Source organism: Schistocerca cancellata, chromosome 1, assembly GCF_023864275.1.
Source record: "Schistocerca cancellata isolate TAMUIC-IGC-003103 chromosome 1, iqSchCanc2.1, whole genome shotgun sequence".
Taxonomy (NCBI): domain Eukaryota; kingdom Metazoa; phylum Arthropoda; class Insecta; order Orthoptera; family Acrididae; genus Schistocerca; species Schistocerca cancellata.
In genome coordinates, this window is record NC_064626.1 from 905,525,042 (window position 1) to 905,542,001 (window position 16,960).

The window sequence follows — 16,960 nt, forward strand, 5'->3', positions numbered from 1 at the left end:
CCTCTCCATACCCAACACCTGCAATTTTTACCTGACTTGCAGAACATTTTGTTCATATAAGCCCTTATCAAATTAAAGGAATGAAACTAAGATACACATTTCATTGAAAAAAATGTTTTAAAAATATTTTACACAAAATCTGCTACCTTACTTCTTCATGAGATGAAAACTCAGGCTGCAAAGCTTCAAAAGCAGTAAATCAATTTTCTATATTGTTGCAAATTTTATTGTTAACTGTTATTTTGATAAGTCTGAGGATAATGATTTAGAGGTTGGGTTGGGTTGTTTGGGTAAGGAGACCACACAGCCAGGTCATCGGTCTCATTGGATGAGGCAAGGAAGGGGAAGGAAGTCGGCCGTGCCCTTTCAAAGGAACCATCCTGGCATTTGCCTGGAGCGAATTAGGGAAATCACGGAAAACCTAAATCAGGATGGCCGGACGCGGGATTGAACCATCGTCCTCCCGAATACGAGTCCAGTGTCTAACCACTGCGCCACCTCGCTCGGTAATGATTTAGACTTTCTCATAGTAACCTCAAGATATTTTAAAGTATTTATTAAACAGCAGGAAGCTAATATACTGAGATTGAATATCCACACAAAACAGATCACCCTCCCGCATTATTATTGCAGAAATCAATCAAAATATTGAAACATACAAGCACTTTCACTTTCATATATAAGAATATTAAAAATAAGGATATAAAAAACAGGAATACATCATTCTTGGAGAAAATATATTTAGCTTTCGCTAAAAGACAAACCAAACATAATTTTTCTGCTGTATAAAACATTTGTTGTGCTAATAAGAGTATTATAATTTGAAATTACAATTACAGATTGATTACAGCACAGCTGAATAAGTAAAATAAAAATAATATAAAACTAAATCTGACTAGAAATTTAATCTAAAATACTTTTAATGTAAAACCTAGAAACTCCAAATCATATTTATGTGTGTGTAATGTGCACAAATTTCATTAATCACTCATTTAGTTGATTTAAATAGAAGTGTTTGTAACAATATCTGTGTACAAAACAGCAACAAATAGTTAATAAGTACTTGACTGAGATGGTGATAAGCAAAAAGTTATGAGACATGCATAGTCACAATAGGGTAAGCTCCTAATTCTACATTGGAAGCTGAGGACTAAGGGTGAAATATTTTTGAGCTGGAGTGCTACATCAGTGGATTTCAATTAACTCCAAATTAATTAAGTGGTCTTACTTTTTGAAGAAGTTTGAAATGTGGGTCACTGGCATACGTTCATGACAGAACCTTGAAGAAATATTCAAATACCACTCTGCTACACCTCTTACAAAAATTATGCACAGTGACATGTTAGTACCATACGGTGTGTGTTTTAAAGTTAAAATTGCATATGTATTTCCTGTTCATCTTCTCCTTTACTTTTTTAAACAAATATCCAAAATAAAGCTGTGCATATTCTGTTATGGCATGGCATATACACATAAACCACATAAACATAGTAATACCTGAGAGAATGTGATTCACTATAAAATAATCCTAACTATAAAATAACTGGAATGGTTTCACAAATACTTCAATGTTGAAGACTTTTTGTACTTCACACATCAACCATCTAAAATAACAGATGTCATATTCATTAATTTATCATCACTTTATGAAAAAATTATTTTCGAAAGTTTTGGAAGCACTGCAAAATAGATTTCTCTCTCACTTGCAAGAGCAGAATTTTTTATACATTCAGGCAAGCAGATTTAAATCATTAGTTCTTCCACAAAATTGTTTACAATTCAACACAGTGAACATTCCACAATGAATTTTTTTAAAAATATTGTCCATGTATTTACTTTTCTAAGGAAGTTTGAAAAATGGATTACTAGCACACATTCATGACAGAATCTTGAAGAAATATTCAACCTGCAACAGTAATGCAGTGAAGAAATTGCTTTTCATCATATAATAACAAATACAAAATAAGTAAACAACATTCAGAACTGGAATACAAATAAAACTCTCTTCTTCAATAAATCATTTACTAACCTCTAACAAACCATCTTCTGGTAAATCAGAACAGTGGATTGCATTTAACACCTTTGTTTTACCAAATTTTGCACGTAAAGTATTTGGACGAAGTTCTCTTGCCCTGTCCTGCATAAGGCAACACAAACACTGCATCTTAATGTACAGTAGTGATGTTAATTACGTTTACAGTAACTAACTACATTAACCTAGCCATAGTCAGTAACATGAAACAGAGACACAAAAATCTTAGAAGTCATCCTGGTATTCATTTGATAACACTATGTATACATCTCTTTAATGATAAGAGGTACCAAGAATAAAACAAAAATAATCAGTTCCTGTAATTCAGTATGGAACACAAGGAGCTGTGACTAAAAATCCATTTCTATTTTTCCACAACCTACACTTACTCATCTATATTTCTAGAGACATGGAAAATTTACACTGAGTTGTAGTACACGGCACGGCAAATAGTGCATGAGCAGAAGTGAATAAACAGCATATCAGTTAAATTATGTAGCTTCTTCAATCTTTTATGAAGGTATGACCACCAATTAACTGTCCACTCGAATAAATGGCCAGTGCCAAATTGTGGTAGAGAGAAGAAGTTGACCGCCCAATGCAGTAGGTAATTGATAACCAATGTCATCAAAATCCCCCTCGTTTCTCCTCCCCTCCCCCCCCCCCCTCCCAAATACATGTAAAATCGTTTTTGTGACACATATTTCAATCATAGAGCCTCTTGGTCTTCACCTTTGCTAACTTCTGCCTCTACACCCATCTCCACCAATCCCCGTAAGGGCCACTTCACTCCATTAATCTGTGTCCACACTGTTTTCTCTATGGTCTCCTCCTCTGCCCCATTTCTATTCTGTTCACTTGTTGCCTCTTCCTCCCAGCCATTACCCTCTCCCCCTTCCAACCCATCCCTTCTCTTACCCATTCATTTGTTCCTCTTACCTACCCAAATTGATACAACCACTTGGCCCAGTTGGGTTGCATGATCAAGATGATGTAATTGGGTTGGATAATGTAGCTGTGTATGTCTGTGTTTTTTATTAGCTCTGAAGAAGAACACAGTTCGAAAGCTTAGGTATGATTTCAGTATTGTTTATGAGTCTGTTGCCCACTCAACACTTAAACTATGGTGAGTAGTCACCTTTACTTGCTACATTATTTAAAGAGTACTTTGATCAACCACACAAAAAGTTTCCAAGATGCACTAAGTTTCAAAGTACGTATTAATCCTGCAATTTTACTATTTAATATGTTTTTACACAACTTCAGCTACTTTATTTGTTGTTACCATCTTTGCATAAATTCTCACATTCAATCTACTGATATCAAAGTATGACATTGCACAAATTCAGTTAGAGTAAGGAAAGTTTAAGGCTCAAATAACTTACAGGTTCAGGTGGGCCAACAAGAGCTCGAAATTTGCTAGGTGTGTCAGGAGTATCACTAACAATTTCAAGAGCTACACACGGTCCACTAACAAGTTGGCTAACCATTGCCTGCAAACAACATAAATACCAAGTCAGTAACACACTTCTACCATCTGTAACAAAATAAAAGATATTATTGGCGAACAGGAAACAGGGTAATTACAGCAAATATTTTTAAATTTAATTCACTTTTCAAAAATTACAAAAGCAATTCTGGTAAACAGTTTCGAGAAGTGTCAGAATGTCTGGAATAGGTTCTTTTAATATGAAATTCATTTTTTTTCTTAGTTTTCTCATCTCATTCTTCTAATTCATGGGCATTAAGAGTAGACACCACCTTGACAGGTGGAGAGACTTGCGTAACTGCGTGAAGCTGAGGGCTATGCGGAAGGTAGAGGACCTACTGCCGGAAAGACCCCAGCTGATGGATCAGACTAAGGGTGTCCCACAACGTCCCACCTTCTTCTAGTCCTACCCAATTCCCTTTCCCAACCCAAGGTGTGATGCAATCCATGCCGAGGGGTGCATGGCACATGGGAAGATGTGTCACAAACTGAGCCTCAGGGATACCGGGCAACCTCCCTGAGTGAGTAGCCTTACAGCACGCAGGATATTCGTGTTGTGGACCATGTAGATCTCCAAACCTCGTGGGACCAATATGGACACGATTAAAGAAAATAAAGAAAAGCAAACTGAGACCTCAGATACTCAAACATCAGGGTCACGGCCGATGGAAGGCATTCCCACTATTGAATCAGGGTCTAGACCTGAGCCAGAAGTGGGAACTGTAACCAAGAAGTTGGCCCAGATCAAGATTAACGCCTTGTCTGGGGTCCTGAGGAGGAAACTCCTCAGGAAACAGGGACAAAAGGAAGGGAAAGAATGGCTTCCCAAACACAAATGGAGGGAATTAAAGGGACTTGAACCTAAGATCCCCAAGAAAAAACTGTCTCAGGTTGAAGGGGATACGCAGACCCCTATAATCGAGAGGATAAGGGAGGAATATATGACTCCCTCCTCCTGGATAAGCGAGCCCAGAAAAAACAGAGGCAAGAAATAGGGACACACACCTATAGTATTGCAGTCTCAGTTTTTAAGATGGCAGTTATCCAGGAAGGCTATCCACTGGTGGCCATCACCTGTAGCAGAAGGAATCTGTTCAGATGGCCCTCTTTGAAAAGATTGGAGTGCATGCTGGTCCAGGTCCCAACTTCAGGAGGGTCTGTCTAGATCGAGGTGCCCTCATTTTTGTCTGTGAGAGGGTGCACACGGTGGAATGGATTAAGGGCAAGGTGCCCATGATATCCCCTTGGGAAGATGCAAAGCTGCTGGTCAAGATGGCAGCGGAACTTCTTAAGACCGCAAAGGTATCAATATGGGTACCGAAGATCCTTAAGGATGTCTCTCTTAAGACTCTGTTCAAGAAAATAGGGGCTCAGAACCCAAAAGTCTCAACAGAAGACTGGAAAGTGATCAACCAGAAGGTTGTACCAGAAGGACGAACCCTGGTGGTGGAGGTCACGGAGAAGTACCTGAAGACGATGCGAGAGCAGGACCTGAAATGGTTTTTAGGGTTCTCACAGGTCACTGTCTGGGTTCTCAAAGACTCCAAAGGTAATGACGGCAGCAAGATGGAGACTGGAGGTAATGCAGATTAATCTGCACAATAAAGGGGCCTCTGATGCTCTGAGACACTGCCTGGGGAGGCAGGAAGTGGACATGGCCCTGATACAAAACCATACTTATATAAAGGGGGAGTATCGGGCCTCGGTGGCACTGGTGGTAAGCTGAAATCTAGAAATCTAAGAAACTCCAGAACAAGCATCTATGTAAGAAATGGAATTTCTTTCATGCCAATGATGGATTTCTGCTCCAGGGACCTAGTAACCATTAAAATGCAGCAATGTGAGGAAGGTATCATGAGGGAAATTATTTTAACCTCAGCATATCTTCCTTACGAAGACACCTCTCCTCCTCCTTTGGAGGTGAGGAGATGTAGATGCTTGCCATCAGCAAGGTGACCAACTGCTGCTGGAATGCAGTGCCAATGACCACAACCTAGTGTGGGGCAGCAACGACACCAAAAGCAGAGGTGAGTACATTCTTGAATTTGTCTTAGCTAACAACTTGGAGGTCCTGAATAGGGGCAATGAACCTACATTCAGGAATAGCAGAAGAGAAGAAGTAACTGACATAACTTTTGGTTCCATGATGATGGGCAGCTATGTCAAATAATGGCATGTGGTGTTAGAGCCATCCTCATCGGACGACATGTACATTAAATTCAAGGTTGAAATAGGAATCAGACAGACCATGACCTATAGGAATCCTTGGAAAACAGACTGGGAGACATATAGGAGGAACCTTGACTTAGTCTTATCAGAAATCTGGATCCAGTAGAGTTTGAGTAAGCAGCAGAGTCTGTTACCTCTGCCACAGTGACCCCGTATCCGGACAGCTGCACAATCACCAAGAAGGGCACAAACAGGAATGTGCCTTGGTGGAATAATCACTTGGAAATTCAAAGAAAACGGGTATGAAGACTATTTAACATTGCGAGACGTAAAGAACAATGGCCTAAATATCATGAGGTCCTTGTCAACTACAACCTTGCAATCAGATAAGCAGAGAAGATATCCTGGAAGGCATTCTGTGAGGAACTGGAGAGCACAGCTGCTCATGCCAGACTTCACAGAATCCTCACTCAAGTACCAATCAATCCAGGAGGTATGCTGAGGAAGGAGGATGGGGAATATACAAACACAGCACATGAGATGCTGGAACTGCTCCTCAAAACTCACTTTCCTCAATGTGTTCTGCTGGACAAGACAGACCAGAATGTGATCCCAGGGAGACAATGGTTCTCAGGCACTCGAAGAGAGGACTGGGAATCGGCCAAGGAGCATGTGGACATCAATAAAATCCAATGGGCAGTGGGAACATTCCGACCATTAAAGTCACCTGGCCCAGATGGAATTTTTCCAGCTCTCCTGCAACAGGCAGGAGAGAATCTCATAAGAGTCCTATGCAGATTACTCAGGGTTAGCCTAGAGTAGGGCTCATTCACAATGTTTGGAGGGCAGCGAAGGTTGTCTTCATTCCAAAGCCAGTGAGAACAGATCATACCAAGGCCAAGGATAAGAGACCAATCAGTCTGTCCTCCTCCATTCTCAAAACATAGGAAAAACTGGTTAATGTATATGTTGGGGAGAGGAGGCTAATTAGGGCCCTCTACATTCAAACCAACATGCACATCAACCAGGTAAATCATGTGAGACAGCTCTCCATCAACTTGTTGGGAGGGTGAAGAAAGCCCTTCACTTCCAAGAAATAGTCCTCTGCATCTTCCTGGATATTGAGGGGGCCTTCAATAACACAACCTTCAAATTCCATGATAAGGACAGCAGATGTGCATGATCTAGGGACCACTATATGTAGGTGGACCAGGGCCATGCATAGTGGAAGGAAGGTAGAGGCTATCATGATGAATGATAAGATGGTAGTTAACACCACTAGAGGCTGCCCACAAGGAGGAGTTCCGTCGCCTTTATTGTGGAATCTAGTGGTGAACAAACTAAATTCCAGACAATGCTTACGCCAAGGATATGGAGATGACCTCATCATAGTAACACTTGGCAAATTTACTAACACAGTTAGAAATATGGCACAAGGAGGATTGGACATTGTGCAAAATTGGTGCATTAAACAGGATCTGAGGGTTGTGGTGCCATTTACAAAGAGGCATATGCAACACTCAAGTTGGAATTTAAAGCTCTTCGATGAAACTCTATCTGTGAAGGGGATAATGAAATATCTAGGGTTAATCTTAGATGAGAAACTAACATGGACCCCTCACATTAAGAGTATCTGCTCCAAGGCAAAAAATACTCTAGTGAGTACCAGAAAGGCTTACGGTAAAAACTGGGGCCTAAGCCCGAGAGGTACGCACTGGATATACACCACAGTGGTTAGACCTAGGATTTCTTATGGGGCCATAGTGTGGTGGAAGAAGGTAGAACAGTAGGTTGTAGCTAAGGAGCTTGCTAAGGTTCAGAGATTGGCCTGCTTAGCCATAACAGGTAGAATTAGCAGCACACCAGCCACTGGGATGGAAGCCATGCTGGACATGCCTCCACTACACCTTTGGTTCAAGATGGAGGCAGCAGTTGGGGCATACAGACTTAAAACTGGCAAAAACTGGATCTCATCAGGATATCCAGAATCACACACTAACATAGTGAGTGAGGTAAACATAGGAATGGCTTGGGAAATGCCTGCTGACTATATAATAGCTCCTAACAGCTTAAACAAGCCTTACAATATAATAACTGGAAGCAGGGAGCAGTGGGAAAAAACAGTTCAACACCGTACGGGGGACATTGTTTGGTTCACCGATGGGTCGAAATCAGACCAAGATGATGGGGCAGGGATGTACAGGGTTCAGCCAAGACTAAAGGGCATCGTCTCTCTAGGAAAACTGGCCTCTGTATTCCAAGCTGAAATTACTGCAATGAGGGCATGTGTGGAGGAGAATATGCATAGATGCTACAATGACCGTAGCATCTACACCTATTCAGACAGCCAGGCAGCCCTGAAATCACTGGCAGGTCCCGCAACAAGATCTAAGATTGTTGCAGAATGCAACAGGGCTCTGGTGGAGCTAGGGGGAAGCAACAGGGTAAACCTAGTGTAGGTCCCTGGCCACTCAGGTATCTGTGGCAATGAACAAGCCGACAGACTGGCCAGGATGGGGGCAATGACTCCATTTATTGGACTGGAACCCTGACCTGACAATCACCAAGGCCATGATCAAACTAGAACTATGGAACTGTTTCAGGAAACAGCACATAGAATATTGGACCAAGGTCCATTTAAACAAAAAGGTAAGATAATGATGCCCAAGCCATGATTTAAAGAAGCTCTGTAATCCTGGGACTGAACAGGAAAGAGATCAAACTCATGACTGGACTGATGACCAACCATGGAAACTTTTTTAAAAAAAAAATGGGTATAACAGAAGAAGACCATAAGCGTAGGATCTGTGATGAGGGTGAAGAAACTGCATTGCACCTAATCTTTGAATGGATGGCACTGGAGAGCAAAAGATACAGAATCTTCGGGACAACTGGACCTGAAGAAATTGTGTATAACAAAAAACTGGTAAAGGGACTCCCTGCACTATTTAAGGGCATTGGTGGGCTTTACTAGATATACAGGGAGCAATACCGCACAATAAACTTGGTTTCGGTGCGGGCAGTGGCGGCTTATATCTAAGCTGTTAATAGCTTCCCTGTCAAAATTAAATCAAATCAAGAGTAGCTGATAAGGAGAAAGCAGCTGATCAGGAGCAATGGACTGTCTGAGAAAAACAAGAGTGGTGGACGTGTGAGACAAGAAGAGTAACTGGCCATTTCATCTGCCATTCTAGCTACCAGTGTGCTGGGAGATGGTGGACAAAGAGATTGCTATTTACAGCAGACCACAACTGCAAGTGTTTTAAAGCTACATGGGAGAAATTGTGAACTTTTAGTCATTGTGATTCCCATACTAAATGTTTAGCAACCCATAAAAAATTAACTGCACCATTAAATTAAATTTGTAATGAAATTATGCAATAAACTATGTGACAAGAGAATGAAAAATGTATCATTGATGAAAGCAAGGAAGAAATCTTTTTTAACTGGATTCATTGTAACCTCATTAAATATTAATATTTCTGACACGTAAGTCCTTTGGTCTCCATATTCTTAAATTGTTAACTGAAAATTTATTTATTTTTTACAAATTAAATTGCAACTGCTGCCTTTAATTTAAAACACCAGCACTTATGATTCAATGTGATTTGGACCACTATGCAAAGCACAACACATCCACTTCACTTAATAACACATGTCTATGCATAACACATCCTCTGAAAGCAGGCATTCAGTTCCCAGTCCTGGCACTTTCCAAAACAAAAACAAAATCTCACTGCTTTATATAGAACTAGTGTGAGTTGCCTTGTACTAAATACATGAACTAAACTAAAAGCCTCATTCTTCCCTTTAGCATCCACTCACTTGCCCTTCCACTCTGTCCCAATTTCAGTGCCTCTCTGAAGTTTGAACATTATCTTACTGTACTACTTATTTCCACTCCTGCACTCTACTTTCTTTGTCAACCTTCTCGACCCTAATGATCCAGTTAGTAGCATTGAAGTGATACATCCCATTCCTTGAATGAGAGGTATCATGTCCTTAAATACATATTGTCAAAGAAACGGTGTTTGTGACAGAGTAGTTGATACATGGTGAGCACCCCACTGTTGGGAGGTGCTTTAAATCGTAGGTGCTGATACTTGAATCAACAATTCAGTGACTGCACAGAAGTGGATAGCACTCAGAAGACCATACCTGCTGAGGTGGAGATAGGAGTTCTATGGAGTGGATGGTGCGGAGGAAAGAACTCCATGAAATCTAAAAATGCAAAATGTCAAAGATAATAAATATATTGTAATTGTTGATTATCATAAAGTTGAATATCAGGTCTGTACATAGAACGTAGTACAGAGAGGTAGTATATGAGTTGATATCTGTTCTCATTTATCATGTATTGAGTTGTACTTTTGAAGATGATATAAGAAGGTGAATTAATTAAGTATTGGAGTGATTGAGGACAAGAAGTTAATTTTCACACTTGAGGAAGAAGGCACAATGATTCAGGACACAGACTATACTTAACAGTAACTGAATATTCAATAAACATAATTAATTGTACATAAAATGAGTGTTCAGGTGGCAACTCATTTAGGTGTTTGGTGCATAAGGTGAAGTACAACAAACAATCACACAGCTCAACCCCAATCTGGAACATTTCAGAAAGAAGCCGCTGATACCTTCAGAGTTGCAGTTGTATACAGAATTGAATCACTGTATCACTATAAAATTCCACAGCTAGCTACTATACGTGACATATCCTTTTCTGCTGATTAAAGTTATGTACGAGGGCTATCCACAAAGCACATTACGTTTTGGAATTAAAAATAAATAAAGTATTGGAATTTTTTTTATTATATACAGATGAAAGCCACACTTAAATACTACTTTTCTACACAGTTGCCATTTAAATTAAGGCACTTATCGTAGCGATGGACGAGCTTGGAAATTCCTTAGTCGTAAAATTCGGCCGCCTGCGCCTTCAACCACGTGGTTACCTCTTCTTGAAGCTGTGCGTCAACATCAAAATGCTGCATAGCCAACCACTTCTTCACTGCTGGGAATAAGTGGAAGTCGCTCGGTGCCAGGTCGGGACTGTACGGCGGATGAGGAAACAACTCCCACTTAAAAGATTCGAGAACTTCATGAGGGACATTTGCCGTGTGGGCCCAGGCATTGTCGTGAATCAGCAAGATCTTTGAGCCCAACTTTCCCCTGCGCTTGTTTTGTATTGCTCTTCTGAGGTTGTGCAGAGTTTGGCAATACCTTTGAGAGTTTATTGTAGTGCCTCTTTCCAGGAAATCCACAAAAATCACACCTTTTCTGTCCCAAAAGACAGTCGCCATCACCTTCCTTGGTGACATTGTCTGCATGCATTTCTTGGGTTTTTGGGGATAATTTGTGTGCCCCCACTGCATTGACTGCAATTTTGTCTCGCAGTTCACATGCTTAACCCATGTTTTGTCACCAGTAACGATACGATCGAATAACGAGTCGCCATCTTTCTCGTAAGCGTCCAAAAACGTTAATGCTGCAGCCATTCGCTGATTTTTGAGAATCTCTGTCAAGATTTTTGGTATCTATCTTGCACAAAACTTGTGGTAACCAAGCTTTTCAGTAATGATTTTGTGCAACAGACTTCGTGAAATTTGTGGAAAACTTATAGAGTGTTCCGTTATTGTGAAATTACGGTTTTCACGGACCGTGGCATCGACTTTTTCGACAAGTTCGGCAGTCACTATGCTGGGTCTTCCACTTCGCTCTTCGTTGTGAATGTTAGTTCGGCCATTTTTAAATTTTATGACCCATTGACGCACTCCACCTTCAGTGATTATGTTGTCCCCATACACTTCACAAAGCTGCCGATAGATTTCTATCGGTGTACAGTTTTTTGCAGTCAGAAACCTTATTACAGCATGCACTTCACACTTCACGGCATTTTCAATTAATGCTGACATTTCAAACTGTCACAGTAACTCAACGGAGTACAGCACGAACCTCTCACTAGCACGGCAGGATGCCTACTGAGCGGAAGAATGCCATGACACCAAGAAGGCCGCGCTAGCCCCGCTCCTAACGGACACAAACGAAAACGTAATGTACTTTGTGGATAGCCCTCGTATTTCATTAACACTGTGCCGGTAGATATTAGCATCACAGACACTTAAAAACCTCAACATGCATTAGGTGATGAATCACCAGAAAATGCAAACCCTCAGAAGACACACAATTTATTTACAATTTGGTTATCACTTGATAACACATATTTATGTCTTTACTCTGCAAGCTATCTTACAGTCTGCAGCTGGCATTGTTTCGGGTGCAGTACTTTGTTGTCAACTGACAATAGATAATGTAAATGTACAAAATACTAAATGGATTGTATTGAAAAAATGACACTAAAGAGTCACATATCAGTTAATACAAAATTTCTTTAATACACTTTAGTAAAGCATGAATCTTTGATTTCTGCTTTCTCCTTTAGTTTCCAATGAAGACAACCAACGGGAAAACTCTACAACAAAAGCTGAATTTTCCACTTTCTAGAATAAATCTAATTCTCAAACAATGAAAAAAGCCAAAAACAAAACAAAAAAATTAAAGAAAGGTGGAAAAATTGGAAGTTAACTTTGGTCTGTTTCTGTTAATAATGCACATTAATACCAAATGGTATTCTACCCCAGATACATTGTTAATTTTCCTAGTATTTCAGTTCGAACTGTTGCCTCATTATTGATGCACCAGTCTTTTTGTCTGCATTGTTTTAATTTTGTTTTCTGGATGATAAATCAGACATTTTATTGCCTTCCCACACTTCCTTCTCTTTTCTGGCTCTAGGTCCTATAATATATACTTTTGATTATAAAATTCCTTAACAAGTCTAAGAGAGAGGAGTGTCTCCTAATTTATAATAATCATAGACTGCTACTACGTTCAGCTGTATGCTGTGCCACAGGATGGTCCACTCTTGGTCAGTTTTGAGACTGAATGGCTGCTGCTAAACTGTAGCCCGGAGCATAGTGGATCACCCTGTGGCACAACATGCAGTTGAACATAATACACTTGATTTCAATGGCTTCTTCACAACCTCTCTACCACTAGTTTCTCTGAACTGTGCAGATGGGAGTGATCCTTACAACACATTGCTCACAAAACCTAAAATAACCTACTGTCCCCACACCCTCCACCAACAGTTTCCACCCCTTACCCTGTCACCTCATCCCACTTCACATACCTTCACCCTCATAGTGCACTGCTCTCTGCCAATGCACCCACCATTCTTTTCCTCTGTCTGATCCTCTCCTTTTTAGCTACCTGTCGCACTCCCGCCACCCAACACCCAACCTTGCAGCATTGTCCTGCTGCCTTCTAGTCCTTGGACACTCCACCAAGTAGCTTTCTTCTTCCTGTATCTGTACTCTGCTATCTTTCCCCCTTCCCTGCCCCACTCCAGTCTGCTGCTTTTGTTCAACACAACAAAGTGCCAGAGATAGCAATCATATGTACATAAGGTATGATTCCTTTAAAAAATGTGTGTGTGTGTGTGTGTGTGTGTGTGTGTGTGTGTTTTCTTTCTTTTCTGAAGAAGACTTTGGCTGAAAGCTCAGTGTGTAACAGTCTTTTTATTGTGGCTGTCAGCAACTCAACCTGTCTTCTTTACAGTGAGTAGCAATTTATACTGTTCCTAATATTGCTGATATTCCAACCTGGACTTTCCATTGTTCATTTTATAATAATCGTACCTTTTCTCAAACACTGTGCTTATTACAGATTCTTATTTCGGTGTAGTGCTTCTACTCTGGCTCTGCTGTTTATATTCACAAGTGATATTTGCTTGATAAACTACATGTCTGTACAATGTAAACAAAGAGTTAATTCAAATGTATTACTATTGCAGAAGGTATATAGCATAAAGCTGTAAATAACTTTTCTCAAACTATTAAACAATACCGTGCATTCAGGGACAACTCCTTTGTATACTTCATAAAATTCTTCAGCATTTGGATAGTCCATATAAAACATTTGCATTCCTGTAATTCTGAAACCACTTTTTTGAATTTCATATATGATATCACCCAGTAAACCTGCAAAATAAATATGCATAAAAAAACACTGTGTTAAAATGGTGCACATTTAACAGTCTAAATTTTTCAGTGTTATGAACAGAATGACTGGCCAGTACTTACATTCAGGAGGTGAAATTACAGTACTGCTGATACACACACATGAAAGCATAAGAACTGACCTAGCTTTCAGAACTCTTCCGGGAGGAACTAATAGTTTCCAAAATCTAGGATGTTTTTTGTACTTTCATGTGTACATAAGTAGCAATACTGGAACTTCACCCCCTGACCTGCCATTCAGTCACCTTATAATTTTATAGTAAGTCTGTTTATTTTCATTCCTATCTTTAACTAACAATTCTCACTTAATATTATTTTGAAATTAATTTAGAGTATGAATTCCCTTCAGTTACATTTATATTTCATTTACTATGTCAATGTATTTCAAAATCTGTGATTTCATTTTCAGGTGTAAGATATTAATCACACAATTCCAGAGATATACACCTATGATGAAACAACGGGCTTTAAAATGTATCATGCATAGTAAATCAAATACAAGTGAGACACAAGGTGCATTTCTCGGCCCAATCACAATTTTAATTAACTGTCATGATGCACCCCTCAACAATGTATACAGTAAAGTAAAATCCTTTTCATTTGCCAGGAAAATCAGCTCGACATCTGTCAAGTCAGGGTGACAGTCTTCAAACTCAGACAATTCTGAACAATAAGTCTGGATTGAATGCCATAAAATGAAATTGACTAAATGTAGGATTACTCTTTTGTCAAACAAAATTCTGAAATCAGTATTTGCAGCCAAGTTCTATCATCTATTCAGATGAATATACACTACTGGCCATTAAAATTGCTACACCACAAAGATGACATGCTACAGAAGCAAAATTTAACTGACAGGAAGAAGATGCTGTGATATGCAGATGATTAGCTTTACAGAGCATTCAGACAAGGTTGGCACCGGTGGCGACACCTACAACGTGCTGACATGAGGAAACTTTCCAACAGATTTCTCATACACAAACAGCAGTTGATCAGTGTTGCCTGGTGAAATGTTGTTCTGATGCCTCGTGTAAGGAGGAAAAATTCGTACCATCATGTTTCCGACTTTGATAAAGGTCGGACTGTAGCCTATCGCAATTGCGGTTTATCGTATCGCGACACTGCTGCTCGCGTTGGTCGAGATCCAATGTTATCAGAATATGGAATTGGTGGGTTCAGGAAGGTGATACGGAATGCCGTGCTGGATCCCAATGGCCTCGTATCACTAGCAGTCGAGATGACAGGCATATTACCCGCATGGCTGTAACGGATCATGCAGCCACGTCTCGATCCCTGAGTCAACAGATGGGGACGTTTGCAAGACAACAACCACCTGCACGAACAGCTCGACAACATTTGCAGCAGCATGGACTATCAGCTCGGAGACCATGGCTGTGGTTACCTTTGACGCTGCATCAGAGACAAGAGCATCTGCGATGGTGTACTCAATGACGAACCTGGGTGCACGAATGGCAAAACGTCATTTTTTCAGATGAATCCAGGTTCTGTTCACAGCATCATGATGGTCGCATCCGTGTTTGACGACATTGCGGTGAACGCACATTGGAAGCGTGTATTCGTCATCGCCATACTGGCGTATCACCCGGCGTGATGGTATGGAGTGCCATTGGTTACATGTCTCGGTCACCTCTTGTTCGCATTGACGGCACTTTGTACAGTGGACGTTACATTTCAGATATGTTACGACCTGTGGCTCCACCCTTCATTTCATCCCTGCGAAACCCTACATTTCATCAGGATAATGCACGACCGCATGTTGCAGGTCCTGTACGGGCCTTTCTGGATACAGAAAATGTTTGACTGCTGGCCTGCCCAGCTCATTCTCCAGATCTCTCACCAATTGAAAACGTCTGGCCAATAGTGGCCGAGCAACTGGCTCGTCACAATACGCAAGTCACTACTCTTGATGAACTGTGGTAATATGTTAATGCTGCATGGGCAGCTGCACCTGTACACGCCATCCAAGCTCTGTTTGACTCAATGCCCAGGCATATCAAGGTCGTTATTACGGCCAGAGTTGGTTGTTCTGGGTACTGATTTCTAAGGATCTATGCACCCAAATTGCATGAAAATGTAATCACATGTCAGTTCTAGTATAATATATCTGTCCAATGAATATCCGTTTATCATCTGCATTTGTTCTTGGTGTAGCAATTTTAATGGCCAGTGGTGTAAAATGTATCTACTGTAGTAGCCCGGCTGGAAGAACTGAAAACAATGAATGAGTCATTAATAAATAAGGACCATCAACATGAAATATTTAATGTGTACAATGTGTTATTTACATTTGTTGTGCTGTCACTGGAACAGCATTGTTGTACAGTAATTTACCAGCAAAGGAAGTTGAAAAAGAGTACAACAGAATGGACAGGAGTGCTTTGAAACCCCAAATTTGAAGCTGCCTCATGGCTCATATCCCAGCAATAGACCTAGATGCAAGACCTGTCCCATGTATCGTACCACTACTACCTATTATCCCATCAAAGGCAGGGCTAGCTGTGAAAGCACCTACATCATCTACACGCTAAGCTGCAACCACTATGCTGCTTTCTACATGGGAATCACAACTAACAAACTATCTGGTGTCATTAATGGCGCCTGTCAAACTGTGGCCAAGAGACAGCTGGACCATGCAGTTGCTGAACATGCTGCCCAACATGATGTGCTGCATTTCAATGAGTGCTTCACAGCCTGTGCCATCCCAGTTCTTCCTACCAACACCAGCTTTTCTGAACTGCATAGGTGAGAATCTCCCCAAAACATGTCCTCCTTTCCTGTAAACCCTCCAGCCTCAACCACTGCTAGTCCCTGTCCTCCTCCTACCTATCCCCCTCCCTTCTCGCACTCCAACAGTAGACAGTAGACATGCCTTCTTTTCACCAATGCATCTACTAGTTTTTTCCCCTTCTCTCTTCCACCCTCTCTCTTTTCTGCTACCCACCACTCTTCCTCTGTCCCAACAGCACAACCTCCCAACTCTGAACCTAGCTGCCCTATCCTGTCCTGAACATATTCCTGCATTCTCTCACAAGTAGGACAACATCTTCCCCCTATCCTGCTATTCCTCCCCCTCCCTGCCACCTCCTTACCCCCGCCCCCCCCTCCCACACACACACACACACACAAGCCTCTCCAGATTGCTGCTCACATCAGACACTGTGTGTG

At 40.9% G+C, this 16,960-nt stretch overlaps 1 protein-coding gene across 2 annotated transcripts in view; it reads right to left on the reverse strand.

The window, feature by feature from the left end:
• Window positions 1-720: 720 nt before the first annotated feature.
• Window positions 721-16,960, reverse strand: part of LOC126190962 (nucleoside diphosphate kinase 7) — a 102,065-nt gene continuing 85,825 nt past the window's right edge. For both annotated transcript variants that reach the window (XM_049931628.1, XM_049931638.1), the window contains 4 exons: window positions 13,602-13,735; window positions 3,418-3,525; window positions 2,030-2,137; window positions 721-1,906 (listed from right to left, as the gene is read on the reverse strand). In XM_049931628.1, coding sequence (XP_049787585.1) covers window positions 1,877-1,906; window positions 2,030-2,137; window positions 3,418-3,525; window positions 13,602-13,735 — 380 coding nt within the window. In that variant the 3' untranslated portion in view covers window positions 721-1,876. The remainder of the gene's footprint in view (window positions 1,907-2,029; window positions 2,138-3,417; window positions 3,526-13,601; window positions 13,736-16,960) is intronic.